This window comes from Saccoglossus kowalevskii, chromosome 11 (assembly GCF_978046115.1).
Source record: "Saccoglossus kowalevskii chromosome 11, keSacKowa6.1, whole genome shotgun sequence".
NCBI classification, from domain to species: Eukaryota; Metazoa; Hemichordata; class Enteropneusta; family Harrimaniidae; genus Saccoglossus; species Saccoglossus kowalevskii.
In genome coordinates, this window is record NC_140651.1 from 24,184,444 (window position 1) to 24,201,883 (window position 17,440).

Genomic DNA, 17,440 nt, shown 5'->3' on the forward strand with positions numbered 1-17,440 from the left:
AATCCATACGAACCATTGGATGTGTGATGAAACAGCTACTTGTGAATGAAGAACATTCTGTATGTTGTCATTAAAAACTCGGACAGGAGAGATCTTGCGATACAGCTTTTTACAAAATATTTGTTTTATTCGGTATAATAATACAAATATTCACCCTAAGCCTTCGGTTTCGCCTCGGTCAATAATGCTCTTTTTGGTCGTCAAATTTGCATACATCGAGCTCGGCCCGGGTCAATATTTCTCTATACATTGTAAAACAAAAACGGTGTGATTTTTCTTATAAATGATTATTAATGTTAGCTGTTCAACTATACTCTCTCCAAATGCCATATTTTCAAGTTTTGTTTTTTGACTTCCTAGATTTTTTTCACTGACACTTACTTAGGTACGCCATGAAATCAAACATAAAGAATCGTACGGCATCTGTGTCATCTACTCGAATTCTCATCCTATTAATTATGATACTTATTCCTGTAATATCCACACACAAAGATGATGGTGCGCAAGATCGGTCTGGTGACTCCAGAGATGATTGCCATGGAGTTCCTGGCATCCCAGGTAAATAAATTATTTTAGAGTTGTTGGTTTTACAGCACCAGACGTTTAAGTTCGTTGAATGCAGTACAAGTCTATGGATTATACGTACATTCTATGTATCACAACGAATACTTAAAAGTCTGAACATTGTATTAACATTCAGACTGTCATATCTATTTAATCTAATAAGGTATACCAGGGACTAATGGGTTACAAGGTCCAAGAGGAGATCGAGGAGAGACTGGACGAACAGGAGATAATGGAAGTGATGGAACTCCAGGTCAGACTGGAGAGAAAGGGGACGCAGGTGTGCCAGGAATGCCAGGAAAAATTGGACCTATTGGTATACCTGGTGTCAAAGGAGACCAGGGTGATAAAGGAAATACAGGTGATCCAGTTCCAATGCAGACCACTCCCAGAGTTGCATTCTCAGCTGAAACTACACGTTTGAGTCGATTTACCCGGGCAGTTATATATGAGAATGTTTACACAAATATAGGGGGTCATTATGATAAAAACACTGGTAATTTTACATGTCCCTATAATGGTGTGTATTATTTCACAGTGTCTGCAGGTAAACAGAATGACACACCCATTTTTGGTGTTTGTTTTATGAGGAATCAAAATAAACTGTCATGTACCTCATATGATACATCGGGTCGTGCGACCGGTAGTATCACCAATAGTATCATTTTAGAATTGCTCGAGGGAGATGAGATATGGGTTAGACAGGTGGCAATCCATAATCCACTCATTATATACCGGTACAATACATTCTCTGGTTATATGATTTTTACTGGCATGGCATAAAACTGCCAATGTTATGTCAGGAGTATGGATTGAGGTCATTTAAAGCGTGGTGGTCGTCGCGCAGTGAGTGTTCGAATTTCATGTAAATAAACAATGTATTTTACACGCGTTGTATACGTCGCTATGAGTCCCATATCGAACAGGACGCGGCGCGACGACTGCCGCCCTTTAAGCATGATAATTAAAAGTGCTATACATATTTGATGATGGACAACTATAATGAAGTGAGGGTATATAAACGCAATATTTCCTTCTCAAAGATTGACATTGAGAAAATCAAGTTTAAAATCAAATCATTCTATTTTTTGAGGCTGCATTTCGGTTCGCCCATTTAACGAAATTCGCGAGATTTTGCTGTGAACGGAAAATCACCTATTCAACAGAAACAAATTCTGGGATAAATTAATAGCATATTTAAAGATTAAAACAAATATATGTTCATTGAGATAAAAACCATGCACGCATTGACTGTCAAATACGATGTATTAGTATTTCCTTCATGTATTCTCTGTAATTCTATAATGAACAAGTTCACATTTCTAAAGAGGCCAGGTCAGCGAGGATAGTGTTATGATAGCGATTTCACGTTTGCACGTTCGGTTCTCATGCCGTTAGGCTATTGTTTAGAATCAACAACTTGCATGTTTAGGGTGGAGATTATAAACATATATTCCAGGAATTTTATAAATAGATTGTTCATTTATTGTATTTAGTAGTGGCAACTTTGCAAGGCTTTAACCATGGGACACATCCCTGGCAATCACGTGATCGTGCCAACGACTACAGCGATTGGCTGATCGCATGTTTACTCCGTCACGCCTTAGTGTTTTGATTATTACCAAACGCTTCAGCGTGGTATTAAGATTTTGTTTTCAGGCTTGGGTGGTACCAAGGTGGAAAATGGTTGCACATATGGGGGGTAATTCCTGGAATTGCAATAGAGAGGGTTCAGGCCGAAATACATATATATAGTGTTTTCATGTTTCGTCTGATATTTCTGTGGTATTCTGCTGCTGTAAATAATGCAAGATTTGTTCCGAAATTCAGTGTGTTGTGTGCACTCCAGGGTTATTCGTTTTTTGCTCAAAACACCCCTATTTTTTAATGGCAGAGTCGAGTAGTTTCACTCCCACTGGGAAATCTGCATTGTTACTTGAATGAGAGCTAACTAAACACATTTTCCAGACCGGCGAAAGTGTATGCAACAGCCAATTTTAACAGCCTGTCACGTGATTTTAGTCTGAATGTCAACATCAAAAGAGGCTAATCCATTTACGCAGGTATAACTGGGAATAGAATATGTGAGGGATTGTATCAACAGAGATGTGTATAATGAAAAGTAACATCTATCCTTGTTTTTCATCGCTGAGCATTTCTGTTTTAGTATACTGGTTTGAAAATGTTGAATTTGCAAGATTTGCAATGTGTTTTTTTACTGAAACTCCCCTATTGATCGAATCCCGGGTTTGAAAGAGAACGGCACACCACGTGATTCGTTTGAATACAATGGTGAAGGCACGCAAGCATGACTTACGTTGTCAGCAGTAGTCGCTGAGCTTCACGCTACAACTTCACTTGTGATGTTGCTTGTTAGCCGTGGATTGAATTAATCTTGATTACCGGTTAAAATGTTGCTTATTTGGCGTTGGTGATCTTTATTTGGAACTGGGTAACGTCGCCAGCAGAAACCTCCTGGGATTTTGATGTTGATGGTTGCGCCTCCATGGCAATCGCTAATTTTACTGCCGGTGGATCTTCCAAGAGCCCTTCGGGGTTTATAAAACTCATTCAACATACATAAAGTTCTCTCAATCGTAGTAGTCCATGTGATGTACACCTAATATGCCAAACATGTTGCTGAACGATTTTGCCAATGAAAACAAGCCGGTTGGCGATCCACTCCACTAAAAAAAAACTAGCAATATGTTTTCGGCTGTTGCCATGGTAGGACATGAACGTGAAGCTAACGTCGGTTTATAACTAAAACCGGGCACCGTATACAAAGTTCGCAAAAAAACATTCAGTCCTTAGAAGTCATTTTATTTTATTGCTAGGACGTATGCTGTTGTTAGGGATTGGTCAGTTACTTCGGCCTGGGGGTGGATCAGTAGGGGGGTTACCCTGTTTTGATTTTGCGAATGGGGGGGGGGGGGTCACCCTGTTTTCCACAATTCACACACGCGCTTATGCATATATTTTTTTAAATTTTATTTCAGAACAATAGATTAAAAAGTTAATCGTACAAATGTGTTCTTAATAATAACTATTACCCATATTGCCTATAAATTTGTTGATGCAAAAAATTTTATAGGCTAAATATTTTGGGGTTGAAGTTGACAAATAACTAACAGATTATGCAATGCGGCAGAGCCCCATGCAATTATACAGTTAAGTTTTGAACACATCCCAAGTCCATGTGATATCAGATTATTTTATTTAAAGTCTGAAGTCACCATTGTATAAGATATTTACTGGATTTATCCAATTGTAGCTGGAGACGGAAAATTAGCAATTAGTACAAAGAGCAGTGACAGTTTTTGTTCAGAAAATCAAAAAAGTTAAATGGATTCATGTATATAAATAAATAGTTTTTTTTGTTTTTTTAACTTTTAAATATGCATATTTTGCTCTGTAAAATACCAAAATTCAACACAAATTTATACAAAAATCAAAGTGTCCTTTGTTTTCATAAGCACAGACTGTGCTTCAGGTGTAAAGCTTTCCTGGTCTATAAGATATGAAAGATATATTAAATCCAAATTAGTTTTCGAACCGCCTAGATTCAAATCCTCTTTTCCTATCTTATAAGGGCGTTTATCAAGTGAGTACTCCACAGCTTTGTTTTTATTTACTATCTTTAGCAGCATAGATTTCCCTACTTCCTGCAGCCTTTTCTGTAGTCGTTTTTTGGCTTTATGCTTCCCCTCCCCTCCTAAAGTGACTGGTCTATTAAATGCAAACACTAAAAATTACGGCAAACCACGATATTTTCAATGCACATCATACATTTTGTAATCATGTCAGAGCCAAAACTGTTAATGTTTCTTTGTTTTTCGGGGGGGTCAGCATGTTTTAAAATATAATGTTAGGGGGTCGCCCACTTTTTTTGTTGATAGGGGTGGGTCAACTGAGATTTACAGCTGACAAAATGGAATCTGCCGACCCCCCCCCCCAGGCCAGAGTAACTGAACAATCCCTTAAATTTATTATTTCCAACCGATAGTATTTTCTAGATTGCAGGCAGCAGTTACAATTCATTCAAAGTTCAAAGTTGCGTCGGGATTACATACAGTGTAACAATGTCGGCGTCGGTGATCTCTTACCGGTGTGCAACGTAGCCAAAATAAAAGGCATGAATACAAGACTAGTGGGAGGTAATAAATTTGGGGTCGAAATTATTCAAAAAACAGTTTTTGGCTGTTGCCATGGTAAGTGTGGACCAGGATTGTTTTGCCAATTAGTGACGGTACGACCTGCCTGTCAATTATAAACAAAATTAGCCAAGCCAAAAAAAATCTCAGTAAATTGTTGCCCACACTCAAGCGGATTAGAATGAGCTACGTCCATGCTTTTTAATCATAGAAATGTAGGGTGTGATACATTTGGCGTGAAGGTATTAAAAAATTCAGTTGTTGGCTGTTTCCATGGAAACGGTGGTCAGAATTTGTTTTCAGATTTTACCAATAGTTACTTTGTGCCCACACTCAAGCTGAGCAAAATGAGCTATGTCTGAGGTGTTGTATCCAAAATTTGTAGGAGATACATTTCCTGATAACTAGGGTGAAGGTGTGACCTACCTGCTAAGTTTGAGCGAAATCGGCCAAGCCAAACAAATCACAGAAGAATTAATACGTGAAAACACTAGAAATCACACACACACACAGATACACAAAATTAAAGTGATTTTAAGGGCAATCCAAGTGGAGCGAATCGCCAATACCATGTTCATTTGCATATTGACCGTGAAAATACCAAAAACATCATTGCATGGGTGATATGCAAATTAGTTTTAGTCAAAATAAGTTACTGCTTAGAAGTACCATTACTGTTGTTCAAATTTCATTTCACTCGGCAAATATATTCATGTACCCAAACGTAAAGTATCGTACTTCTAAATATTGTTTCTTTCTGCTGTTTCGAAAAACGCTACTCTTGAACGGACTACTTTATTCGCTCTCAGACCTCATTTGCATATGGGGTGTGGAAGTGCCGATTTTGATTTCAGGGACGAATCAAAATAAACTGCAGTATATATGTAATAATCTGGAATACTTCCTTTCACTGTGAACATTTTTCCGCTAAAATAAATTCCAGTGAAAATGCCATTTCCCTCATACTCTATTGAGACTTGACACAGCACAGTGTAAATTTGATTCACACCGTATGCTTGAAAACTTTTCATCGAAAATAAATTAAGTGAAATTCTGTGTGATTTCATGAGAGTTGAAAATGAAAAAATTATATGACACCCAACCCTACCACTCCATACACAATGTAACCACACCTCAAAAACATCCTTTCACCAGTGTATTCTATTTGAATTCAGGAGAAATTTAAATAAACAAATTATATGACAACGAACTTAATTATAATTTCAACCTCTAGTTCAGCACTGATTAAATAAACTACCTCGTCTTTATGCCAACTTGAAGTTATTCAATGCCTACACCAGTGACTTCAAAATCTATGTTTCAATTCCAAGAATTTCACTTGGTATTAATTGTATGGGAGTGCCAGTCTTTTATTTTCTATTGTAATGTCAATTTCTTGTGATTACTCGAAAAATGAGGCTGTAACCACAGACCACAGTGCTGCAACTAAATCCTGGTATAAGCACCGGTTAGGCAGTCTTGAACTATGCATGTGAAGCCAGCTGAGAGGTATATCCAATCCTATAGATTTCTCATTGTTTGGTAACTATTTGCTGCAAATGCAACAAAAATCAATATAAAAATATTACCCACACAGCATTCTACAGGTTACTTGTTATTATAGAGAGTTTGTAACTTTTGTAAGCGGAGAAAAGGAGAGAATGGTGCAGCGAGTGGTTACCTAGGCTGACTGCTTGTGAATAAAGCTGGACTATCTGTAATGAATTTATGTGTATTCATTTGGGTCGAATCTGGTACCTCTACGTGTAGGTGACATCAGCCAAGCAATACGAAATTCCCTGATCCCCGAACATAACGCTAGTGTTCATAACAATAGGATACACTATGATGAACATTACACAAAGCGAGAACGTTGATTAGGGGACGTTGCTACCGGTGTTGGACCGGCAAATTCCGAGGGGTGGTCACCTGAATTTCAACTGAAGTAGTGTTGTTGTTTTTCACTTAGTCATTGAAGGGGAGGTCATATTATGTTATTTAATTGCTTTTCCCAAACATCATTGAACATTAAAATTACATTTTTTGACATTCAAATAACCAATCGAAAAAAAATCCATAAATTGTTGTTAAAAGTTATGGCGACCACACTTGATGGATGATTGTTCCTTTACTCAATTAGTGTATCTACATTTCCTGTGAAACTGAAGCTGTCACAGTTTAGCACGCAGTATACTATACAAAATATTTCCTTCACGAAAACCTGAAAAAGTGCGCCTGAGTTATTTATTTTTTACATATTTATTTCGGTACACTTGAAAAAAAAATTTATTTGTACCAGTCTGTCAAAATTCATTTTCCACTTAATATTTTCATATTCATTGTATTCTGTGTTTTACACAAACGAACCCAAAATTGTCATCAAACACAATTCTGCAACAGTTTCCACATCAGTAATACCAATATCTTGATTTCTTTCAATTCAACAATGAAAAACAATAGTAATAGCAATAGCAAGCAATAGTACGAGTTATTGCGCTATCCAAGTACTTCATAAATCAAATCAATTCAAACTTTATGAAATGTCACCGGCAGTGGTGCTGGTATTTGTAGCATAGAAAGATCGTCGGGAAAACTGTGCAGTTTACGAAGCTTGTGCAACATTTGTGTTGATAAACATTGATTTTCCCACAATCCAATGCGCTCTAAATCACAAGTATGAAGTTTGACCTGGGCGCGACTTGCACTGATTACCACCGGTGACTCCTTTGATACCTTCTAACCACCTAAAAAACACCTAATTAAAGCTTGATAATGTTCCACTTTTTACTCGTTGATCTGCGCAACATCCAAAGTCGTCATCTTTGTTTATATGAGATCCAAATATCTCGCGATGCGTGGCGCGACGACTACCGCCCTTGAATAACGGTTGTTACATACATTTGTTAATAATTTTAAGTATGTCGTCAATATAATTAAGTGTTAAGTATAGAACCTTACAATAATGTATAGAAAAGGACAATCACAGTAATCCAATAGTACAGGGGTTGCTAGAAGACGTATAAAGATAGGTCTGTCACGGTCATATCGCTCGTACGGACACCCGTCACGAACTTGGTCAGGATTCCCACGGGTGGCGCTTGTATTGAAACAATATCAAGCGTATCTTCACATTGCTATCTACAAGTGTGGTTTCTGAAACAATATCCGTGTCGCTTTTAGCAAGTATGTGCTATATGGGCAGCTGACAGTGTATGACACCACTTATAACAATATAATTCGTAAAACATTATCACCCGCGACAAATTCAACGCCCAGATACAACTTTTGTACGCTTCGTTATCTGATGTCACGACAACGAATAAAGATCTCCGGTTCACACCACCCCGTTTACAGTCCCAAATCATGGATTGACAGGCCACTCGAAACTGACAATCAGGATATCGTTGACTAATAAAATCAGTCTCCTGAAAATCTTGACTGTGCTGATATTATGTGCATCGCTTTGGGATTGATAGTTCACACAAAAACGTGAATCAGTATCGTTGAAAACGCTGATAACATTAGTCTCCAGGAAGGCCCAGGCTGTGCTGGAATTGTGACATTTTGTAGAATGTGTGAAACGCAGAATTACGTACGAGGTAGGTGCAACAGCTGATCTCACATTATAACAATTTGAGAAGAGAATCAAAGTGTGGGCTAGTCCGATAGAGAGGAGGCAGTGGGGGTATCTGTGGAATTTATTTTATTTTTTTTAATTAATTTAACTTTTATCCATCATTTTCAATATGCACAAATTCGCGTTACAGAAACATTACACAAATTTCACAACTTGTTTATAGATCCAAGCGCCGATTTAGTTACACTTTTGTCAAGAATGCCTTTCATCGAGTCAAAACAAAACTGATCACAAGGAGTTTTTTTTATATATAAAAAGGGTGTTCAACACATTAAGGTTTACCAGGGACTAAGTTATTCTGATAGCTCAATTAGTGATATGATTCTTTCCGCCAGCTTAAAATACAAAATATAAATTCTTGGCGTTTCGGAATTGTTTAGTATGTATATCCAACTTGTGTATAGTTCTCCTTGACAAATGTTAGAAGTTTTGGTATATTTGTAGAACAATATATACCACATCAACACTAATATAGATATTTTTCTCATAAGAGCACATTCTTTGAAATAAAAGAGACAGAATACTAGATTAAAACCCGTGTACGCACAACATTTTTCACAAAATAAAATGTCGTTAGTCAAGACAGAGCACCTAGAGAAATAAAGGTGTCTAAATAAAGACTGTAGTCTATTTCTTCTCGTGCAGATATGTAGTTTTCATCGTAAACACGAACTTAAAACGCAATCGAATAATGACGATATATGTTTTAACTCAACCAACCCTGTGTGGCCAATCTCACGATCAAGGTAATATTGTCATGTTTTTTTTCCAACTTATATGTGTCTGATACACTATTCTAAAGGCTAGAAGTAAACACTGTTAAAAATAGGAATGGACGATTGCTGTAGATTGATGCGTGTCAAAAACATCTCTAAGCACTGATATTTTTTATAACCAAGCCCTGTGTTTATTTCTAAACAGTATGTCTATATACTCAATGTTCATTAGTTGTCTGTGGTTTTGACTCGGAGAGGACGCCGACCCGCAAGCGTCAATGAACTTGACCTTTTGTGACCCAAAGGATTCAACCAATCGTTCGGGAGCAAATGATTTGCATTATATAGATCCATACTCAATTGATAACATAAGCTCGCCATAATTTGACAGTGACCCCTTGAATTTGGCACCTACGTTTCGACAATGACGACCGTTGCAATCGACCCCGAGTTTGGATATGTTATTTTCAGTGTTGTCACTGAAATCGGCTGAAAGATTGGCAATATTTCAAAACGCGAATCAGACAGGCCGGCTCCAGGCCCGTCAATTTAACTGACTACGGTCCAACACATGTCAAAAACATAGTATATATTTTACTAGTTGTTACCGCTATTGGATATTAAACTATAATATTACGAAATAACGGTCTGTAAACAATCTTGTTGAAACACAGGCCTCTTTGTGATCGTGTGACCCCAGTACAAAAACTGGGAAAACTGGTACGTTCATTTTATCAGTGGAAATTCCAAAAGCTAAGTTAGACATGGAGCTAATATTTAGATGTATCTATTTTCGACGCGCACGAATACCAACAAAAATAAATGTACTACAACTGCGGAGACCTTGTGATTTCTGTTCGATCATAGTGACTCAGCATTTTTTTTCAATAGTAATTCAAAGGTTTGTACAAATCTCAGGTTATTCTTTTGGTGCAAATGGCCACCACAAAACTATGATTTGCGATCCCCCCATAAGCAAAAACTACTATCACGCAACTGGACTTATTGAAAAAAATATTATTGAAGCCAATCTATAGAATTACATGTATTGGCATTAGGTTTAAGGTTTAGGTTGATATGCTTAGGTATACGTACATATACTTTTACCCTAAATTGAATTTGATTGAATTTAAGATATTGTAACTAGATACAGTTTAAAGCGCGGTGGACGTCGCGCTGCGCATGTGCGATATATATGGGTCTCATATAAACAACAAGATGGCAACTTTGACTGTTGCGCAGATCAACGAGTGAGAACTGAGACGTTTCCAAGCTTTAATTAAGTAATTTTCATGTTATTGGAAGGTATAGGAGTCACCGACGGTGATCAGTGTAAGTCGCGCCCAGGTCAAACTTCATACTTGTGATTTCTATTTGAAGAGCGCATTGGATTGTGGGAAAATCAATGTTTATCAACACAAATGTGGCACATGCGCAGGGAGACGACTACCGCGCTTTAATTAAATTGCATTCCTTATAATTTAATGAATATATAGAATTCCTATATAGATTTGCAATTTAATTTAAAATCACAAATTGTTGTGGTGTTCGATTTTGTGCGCGGGCACAATCAAATGATCGTCCACTTACACACTCAGTCAAACTACATAACATATCCAAGTATGCATTTACAATAATTATTTATTCCACACTCAATAAATACAGGTGGTGTTTTCATTAAGATGTTTTATAGAAGTGACGTGAATTTACTTAAAAGTGTTTTAGAACGTGCGAAAGTCAAGCTGGGGGTCCTCACCAACTTGAAACCGAAAGTTCACTGGAAGTCATCACTGTTACGCGTGAAAGTTCATGTAAACAACTCACTGAACCAATGTAAATATCCTACTGCTTTGATGTGCTCTGTCAGCATTGTATTGTGTTGCAAATTTAAAGTACCATACATGTCCTTCTATCTAAACTAATGGCTAAGCTCTCAATGTTTTTATTTCTGTAATGTCCGATGTCCATGTAACTGTTATGTCCAGTTAAATTCACTTCTTTGTGAACTACTGTAAAAAGGATAATTATTTACTGGGTTATAGTTTAGCTTATTTCGCTGACTGGAAAATGAGCCAAATTAAAACCCAGTGAATATGTAAAATTTAGCATAGAACACATTATCTAAATGATAAAACCGTGAATTTAAAACCTACTGAATATGCCTGAAATGCTAAGGGCGGACCATTTGATACCCTGGGGGCAGGAAGATTGAAATGAAGTCTACTTTTTTTTACCTTATCTGATATGGAATTAATTTTTTTTCAGCAGACCTTCCTCAGGCTCAAACAATCGAGGAAAAGAGTGCAAGACCCCGAAGGAGCAGGAAACGCACTTCTAGCCTTAAATAAACCAGTGCATCGGAACACAAACCAAACGATCCTTTTCAGGGCCGCCACATCCTCCCAAAAGAGAACTACCGTTATTACTATGAACTCTGTCCATACAATCAATAACACAACACGCAATAGACACTTCTCACGTAGAAAACACATTGCAAGATGCAAACGAATAATGAAATACAATGCAAAATTGGCTAAACATAAACGGTTGGCTGATCAAGCTCAGTTGGTCTCAAATTTTATTCGGAATTTTTCGAGTACAATTCTAACCCCAACAGAGGTCATTGACCTTGGCAACGATCTCAAATTTATACTAACCCCACCTAAGCCAACCTATCACACTTTGCTCAGAGACATGTCTATGCTATCTAGGAGAATGCCTATCAAATATTTAATGCGGAATAAACAATCTCAACAACATCCTTTCAAAATGAAATCAACATGGAACCTACCAGACTCACATAACAGTAGCTTCGAACATTACATTGAGGCATAGACCTTTTCTAAGGTCTATGATTGAGGCAACCAAAGTTGAGATATCTAAAATTACTACCAATAAACCCAAACAAAACATGAATCATGCCGAAAGAGCAGCAATGAATAGACTACATCATGATAACATAATTGTAATAAAACCATTAGATAAAGGTCGCGGCATTGCAATCATGAATATGAAAGCCTTCGTCAACTAAACAACGAGCAATACTATACTAAAATTAGTGGTAACGATACCATAGTAACAACTAATTTGGTCCATGAGCTCGTTACAGAAATGTACAATCTGGAATTAATCGATTACGACACGTACAGACCCATTTAACAACAAAGTTAGAACGCCCCGGTGAATAATCCAATTACGGATAAAGTTGAGTGCTGTATCGACATAGGCTTTCTTCGTATTCAGTTTCGTATTCCAATATTGTTTCCGTGTTTACTTCTATCGGGATCACACCTGAAATATTTTAACACGGAATAATACATCTGTTACATCGCTAATAAATGCATTGTTCGAGGCAGTTTATACAGAAATACAGCAGAAAGTCATTGTGAAAAAACTGTTAAAGAACATAGTGATGGAATTATGGAATCAATAAAAATCCTTTTTTAAAAATTTTATTTTTTGTCCTGTCTTGTCTTAATTTTGTGTTCAGGATGTCTGAAAGTTTCAGTTTTTTCTTTATATGCATATAGTGTAAGATTTTTTGTTCAAGCATTGTCATAGTATTTTTTTCACAAAATATTCCTGACCCCCAGGATATCAAATGGTCCGCCCTCAGCGAAAATTGAGTCCTAAGCGACGATAACATCGCACACTAAAAACGTAAAGGCTCATGTGTAGACGCTTGTTTGTAAACAACGACACGCTATGGCCGTCTGACACATGCGACGGTGACGACTCCCCCGCTTTGATGCGCGCAATACGTTCAACTCACAATGAAATATCCATTACATCATACAAAATGTAACAATGTTGGGGAACGCATTGCATGTTTCACATTCGGATATGTAACGTTTGACTGTATGCAAATGTTATGCAAATCAGGCTACTAAGGAAAAAAATGTTAACTGTGGAAAACATTAAGCCTAAACAATTAAAGAAATAACAATAATTTATTGCCCTTTTGGATAGCTTCAGCAGTCTGAATTAATACCGAATTAAAAAAAAAACTTGCCTGATTATTGTCTTCACTACAACCAGTACATCATTGGGTCGGTAACTAACCCATCAATATTACTTGTCACTGCTCATGACTTCCAGATACTGAAATAACCGATTACTTTTCTTTTAATTCTATCTTCTTTCTTTTCAGTACCCTGATATGTACAGTGACAAACATCCTGTATTCAACTGTGTTCAACGAGGACATCAAAATGCGTAAGTTATTTTGTTTCTGCATCAAATAAATTGTATATGAAATATATAATAGTGAATGTAAATGAATATGTAATAGTCACGATGATTGGCTCAAGAGCTCAACATTGTCAATGCTCATAATGCTTTTGATTGAGAACAATTCATATTTACTACATTTACCGTATATATCGTCCACAGGTTTCTGCCTCTCACTGTAATGCATGCTTCATTGTGAAGCATGTTCATTCCATGCCTCTTTATATGAAGAAAATTGTTTTGCGCTTAAAAGAACGTCCATGGTTAAGATCACAGAAACTTGTAATTTGGTCTCCGTCTGTCAGTACATTTGTCCGTCCAGAGTGATATTCCAGAACCCTCTGGGCCGAAACCGTTCATTCTTTGGATGTGCCTAGTACTTATGTGAAACGTATGCAGATTAGATCCAAGATGGCCGACTGGCTGCGAATTTGTTTTTTTTTTTTTTTCGAAAATAGGTATCTTAGACCTAGTTTGTCAGTTTTTGTTCTAATTTGGTACAATCATTATACATGTTAGGATAGATGCCAACGACGATTCGTTTCGATATCGGATCAAAGATGGTCGACTGGGAGCTATGTTGTTTTTTGAAAATGTAGTATCGTGAATATGCTTTGTTATAAATTTGGTATATAAATCATTCTGTTAAGATATATGTCCATGACAATTTATTTACAATCGGATCAAATCTTGTTTTTGGCTCTACTACAATATCCCAAATAATATTTGTTCATTTCATTCGAATCTGGTACATATAATATACATGTTGCATGTCCATGATTATTAGTTTCGCGATCTGATCCAAAATGGCCGACTGACAGCCATCTTGTTTTTTGAAAATGTACCATTGACATGCTTTTTTTCCTTTAAATTGAACATGTTAGCATACGTGTTCTTGACAGTTATTTTCACAATCGGATCAAAGGTGGTTGACTTGCAACCATTTAATTTTTTGCCATTCTACTTTCACCTATGTTTCGTTTACATTGATATTTAGCACATGTACCATTAATAGATATATGTTCATTTTGTGATTTGATTAAAGATGACCGCCTGACCTGTAGGGATACATGTACATTTGGAATCGTTTTAGGATTGTATCCAAGGTGATCTTGATGATAATCTTGCTTTTTGGCCATACTACTATATCTCAGATACCCATGTACAGTCTCATATTGTTGTCACATAGATCATAATACACGCCTATGTTTCTTCCAAAGGTTTTTCATAATCGAAAAATCAAAATAATAAAAAAAAAAAAAAAAAAAAACGTAGATCATTTAGGATAACTACCCTAACTGCTTCTTTATGTTTTCTCTGCTTCGCTACGGAAACATAGACTCAAGAACATTTTGCTATATTATTCATCTGAGTTCTGGAATTTGATGTGGCGCGTTGATTGGTCACATTTTTGATGAATAAATTATTTATTCCCGTCATTTATACACCCTTATTATCATGAGTGACCATGAGTAAACACAATCTCAATCATGCCATCGTCAATCTAGTCTAACGAATCTTGTCAGCAAACATTAATCTTTCGATTAATTTCCGTACTATAATCATTCGCTTGAATAAACCACAAATTGAGCATAAATTTTAACATTGGCAGGATGGAAAATTGTTTGACCGGTTAGGGGTGAGTGAAGGCTTAAGGAGCTATTTCTGTTATATTCTGTTTTGTTTGTTTCTAGATTGGAGATGCATCCGGCTTACCTTGTGTTTCAGATATTGGCTGGACTACAGTACCCTGTAAGTTGTGTTAGGCCAAGTGAAGAGTTTCTAGTCAATTTTGATTTCAAACATTGGCTTGCAAAGGTTTGCATCGTATGATCAGCAGCCAATCAGATCGCACAATTGATATTGGCATTCTTTTGGTGGGTTATTTTTATTCTTTAAAGTCGCAACGTCAGAACATTACTTTTCCTGCTTTGACTTGTGATGTTTCTTATTTTGCTCTTATTTATGCAGATGTGTGCAACATTTGCCGGGTTGGTTTGGATTGCCAGTAGAATCTCATTTGCCCATGGATATTACACAGGAGGTGAGTGATTAAGTCAACATAGCATAGAAATTCAAATAAAGGTTGGTTTGGATTGCCAGTAGAATCTCATTTGCCCATGGATATTACACAGGAGGTGAGTGATTAAGTCAACATAGCATAGAAATTCAAATAAAGGTTGGTTTGGATTGTCAGTAGAATCTCATTTGCCCACGGATATTACACAGGAGGTGAGTGACTAAGTCAACATAGCAGAGAAATTCAAATAAAGGTTGGTTTGGATTGTCAGTAGAATCTCATATGCCCATGGATATTACACAGGAGGTGAGTGATTAAGTCAACATGGCATGGAAATTCAAATAAAGGTTGGTTTGGATTGTCAGTAGAATCTCATATGCCCATAGATATTACACAGGAGGTGAGTGTTTAAGTCAACATAGCATGGAAATTCAAATGAAGGTTGGTTTGGATTGACAGTAGAATCTCATTTGCCCATGGATATTACACAGGAGGTGAGTGATTAAGTCAACATAGCATAGAAATTCAAATAATGGTTGGTTTGGATTGTCAGTAGAATCTCATATGCCCATGGATATTACACAGGAGGTGAGTGATTAAGTCAACATAGCATAGAAATTCAAATGAAGGTTGGTTTGGATTGACAGTAGAATCTCATTTGCCCATGGATATAACACAGGAGGTGAGTGATTAAGTCAACATAGCATGGAAATTCAAATGAAGGTTGGTTTGGATTGACAGTAGAATCTCATATGCCCATGGATATTACACAGGAGGTGAGTGATTAAGTCAACATAGCATAGAAATTCAAATAAAGGTTGGTTTGGATTGCCAGTAGAATCTCATATGCCCATGGATATTACACAGGTAGTCAAGATAGCATGATCATGCACATGTACTTGTTTAATATGTTTAGTTTAATTTGTCCAGTAAAAAAGTCCACCAAAAAGTCTTTTTTGCATGTTTTTTTTTGGGGGGGGGGATTCACTAAAATATGATATTTCTGTCCCTGTTTTGTTCTCCACATTAATTCTGTGGCACACTCACAGGAACTGAGTTGATCCTTGTTTTGTATGATCACCCCTTGATAAAATAGGATTTGAATTGATTCAGTTTTCTTGTTTGTTTCAGATCCTGAAAAGCGATTGCGAGGAGAGTATGGATATCTGGGTTTATTGTCGCTAGTGGGAATGTCCCTTATGTTTGCATGCAAACTACTCAACTGGTGTTAATGCTGGGTTGTAGCTTTTAAATCTTGATTCCAAAGAGATGTAAATATTTTTGAAATTATATCAATTATATATTGATTATTAATGATACAATTTATACATCATTAATTTCTACATTTGATTTGGTAATTAATTCAAAAATCTTTGAATCATTGTCTTTTCGTCATGACAAATGGACTCAAAATGACAATTATGGTGATTATCAAATTATTTCGATGAAAGGATTTTGAGAATGGTTATAGTTACATCTTAACATGTGATTGGTGTTTAATAAATTTTTATATACCACTGTATCTTGGTGTGATTAGCTTACAGAAACTGGAAAGTTGGCCTCTGTGCATCTCGACATTTCTCGATCAATCATGTTTAAATTTAACACATACATCAGACATACTGTCACAAGCATGTACATTTATTCAACAATTCAAGATTTTCAGGCTAAAAAATCATGAAAAGTAAGCATATACCGTTGATTTTAAACATCAGATGAACATTGTGGAGCTTTGAAGCATGTCACTTTATTTTGCTGATAAAATTCAAAATGGTTGACAAGTGGCCATTTTGTTATCTGTTTTTTACTGAACAATGATCAAATTTTAGTTACAGTTTTCTAGTCGTTTAATTAGAGAGGGGTTCAAACATTTTTTGGGAAGACTTACATTACATTATTATTGTTCCACTGATATCTAGAACCAATCACCAGATTTCAATGCTAAATTGATGCTCAAAAACAAGGCGCATACCTGATTATTTGTTGGAAATAATCTGTGTATATCAATTAGTTAATTTCTATAATAATTAGCCATTTTAGTTTTTCCATCGATATCTCAATCAATGCACATTGCACATATGTTATTAGTTTTTGTTTTAAATTGGTGCATATTAATTAC

General features: G+C 36.4%; 1 protein-coding gene across 1 annotated transcript; it reads left to right on the forward strand.

The window, feature by feature from the left end:
* The first annotated feature begins 1,553 nt into the window (after positions 1 to 1,553).
* Positions 1,554 to 16,553, forward strand: LOC144360540 (glutathione S-transferase 3, mitochondrial-like). Its single transcript, XM_085505286.1, has 5 exons — positions 1,554 to 1,577; positions 13,222 to 13,286; positions 14,996 to 15,053; positions 15,273 to 15,345; positions 16,453 to 16,553. The coding sequence occupies exons 1-5, from the start codon at positions 1,554 to 1,556 to the stop codon at positions 16,551 to 16,553; spliced, it is 321 nt and encodes a 106-aa protein (XP_085361412.1).
* The last annotated feature ends 887 nt before the right edge of the window (positions 16,554 to 17,440 follow it).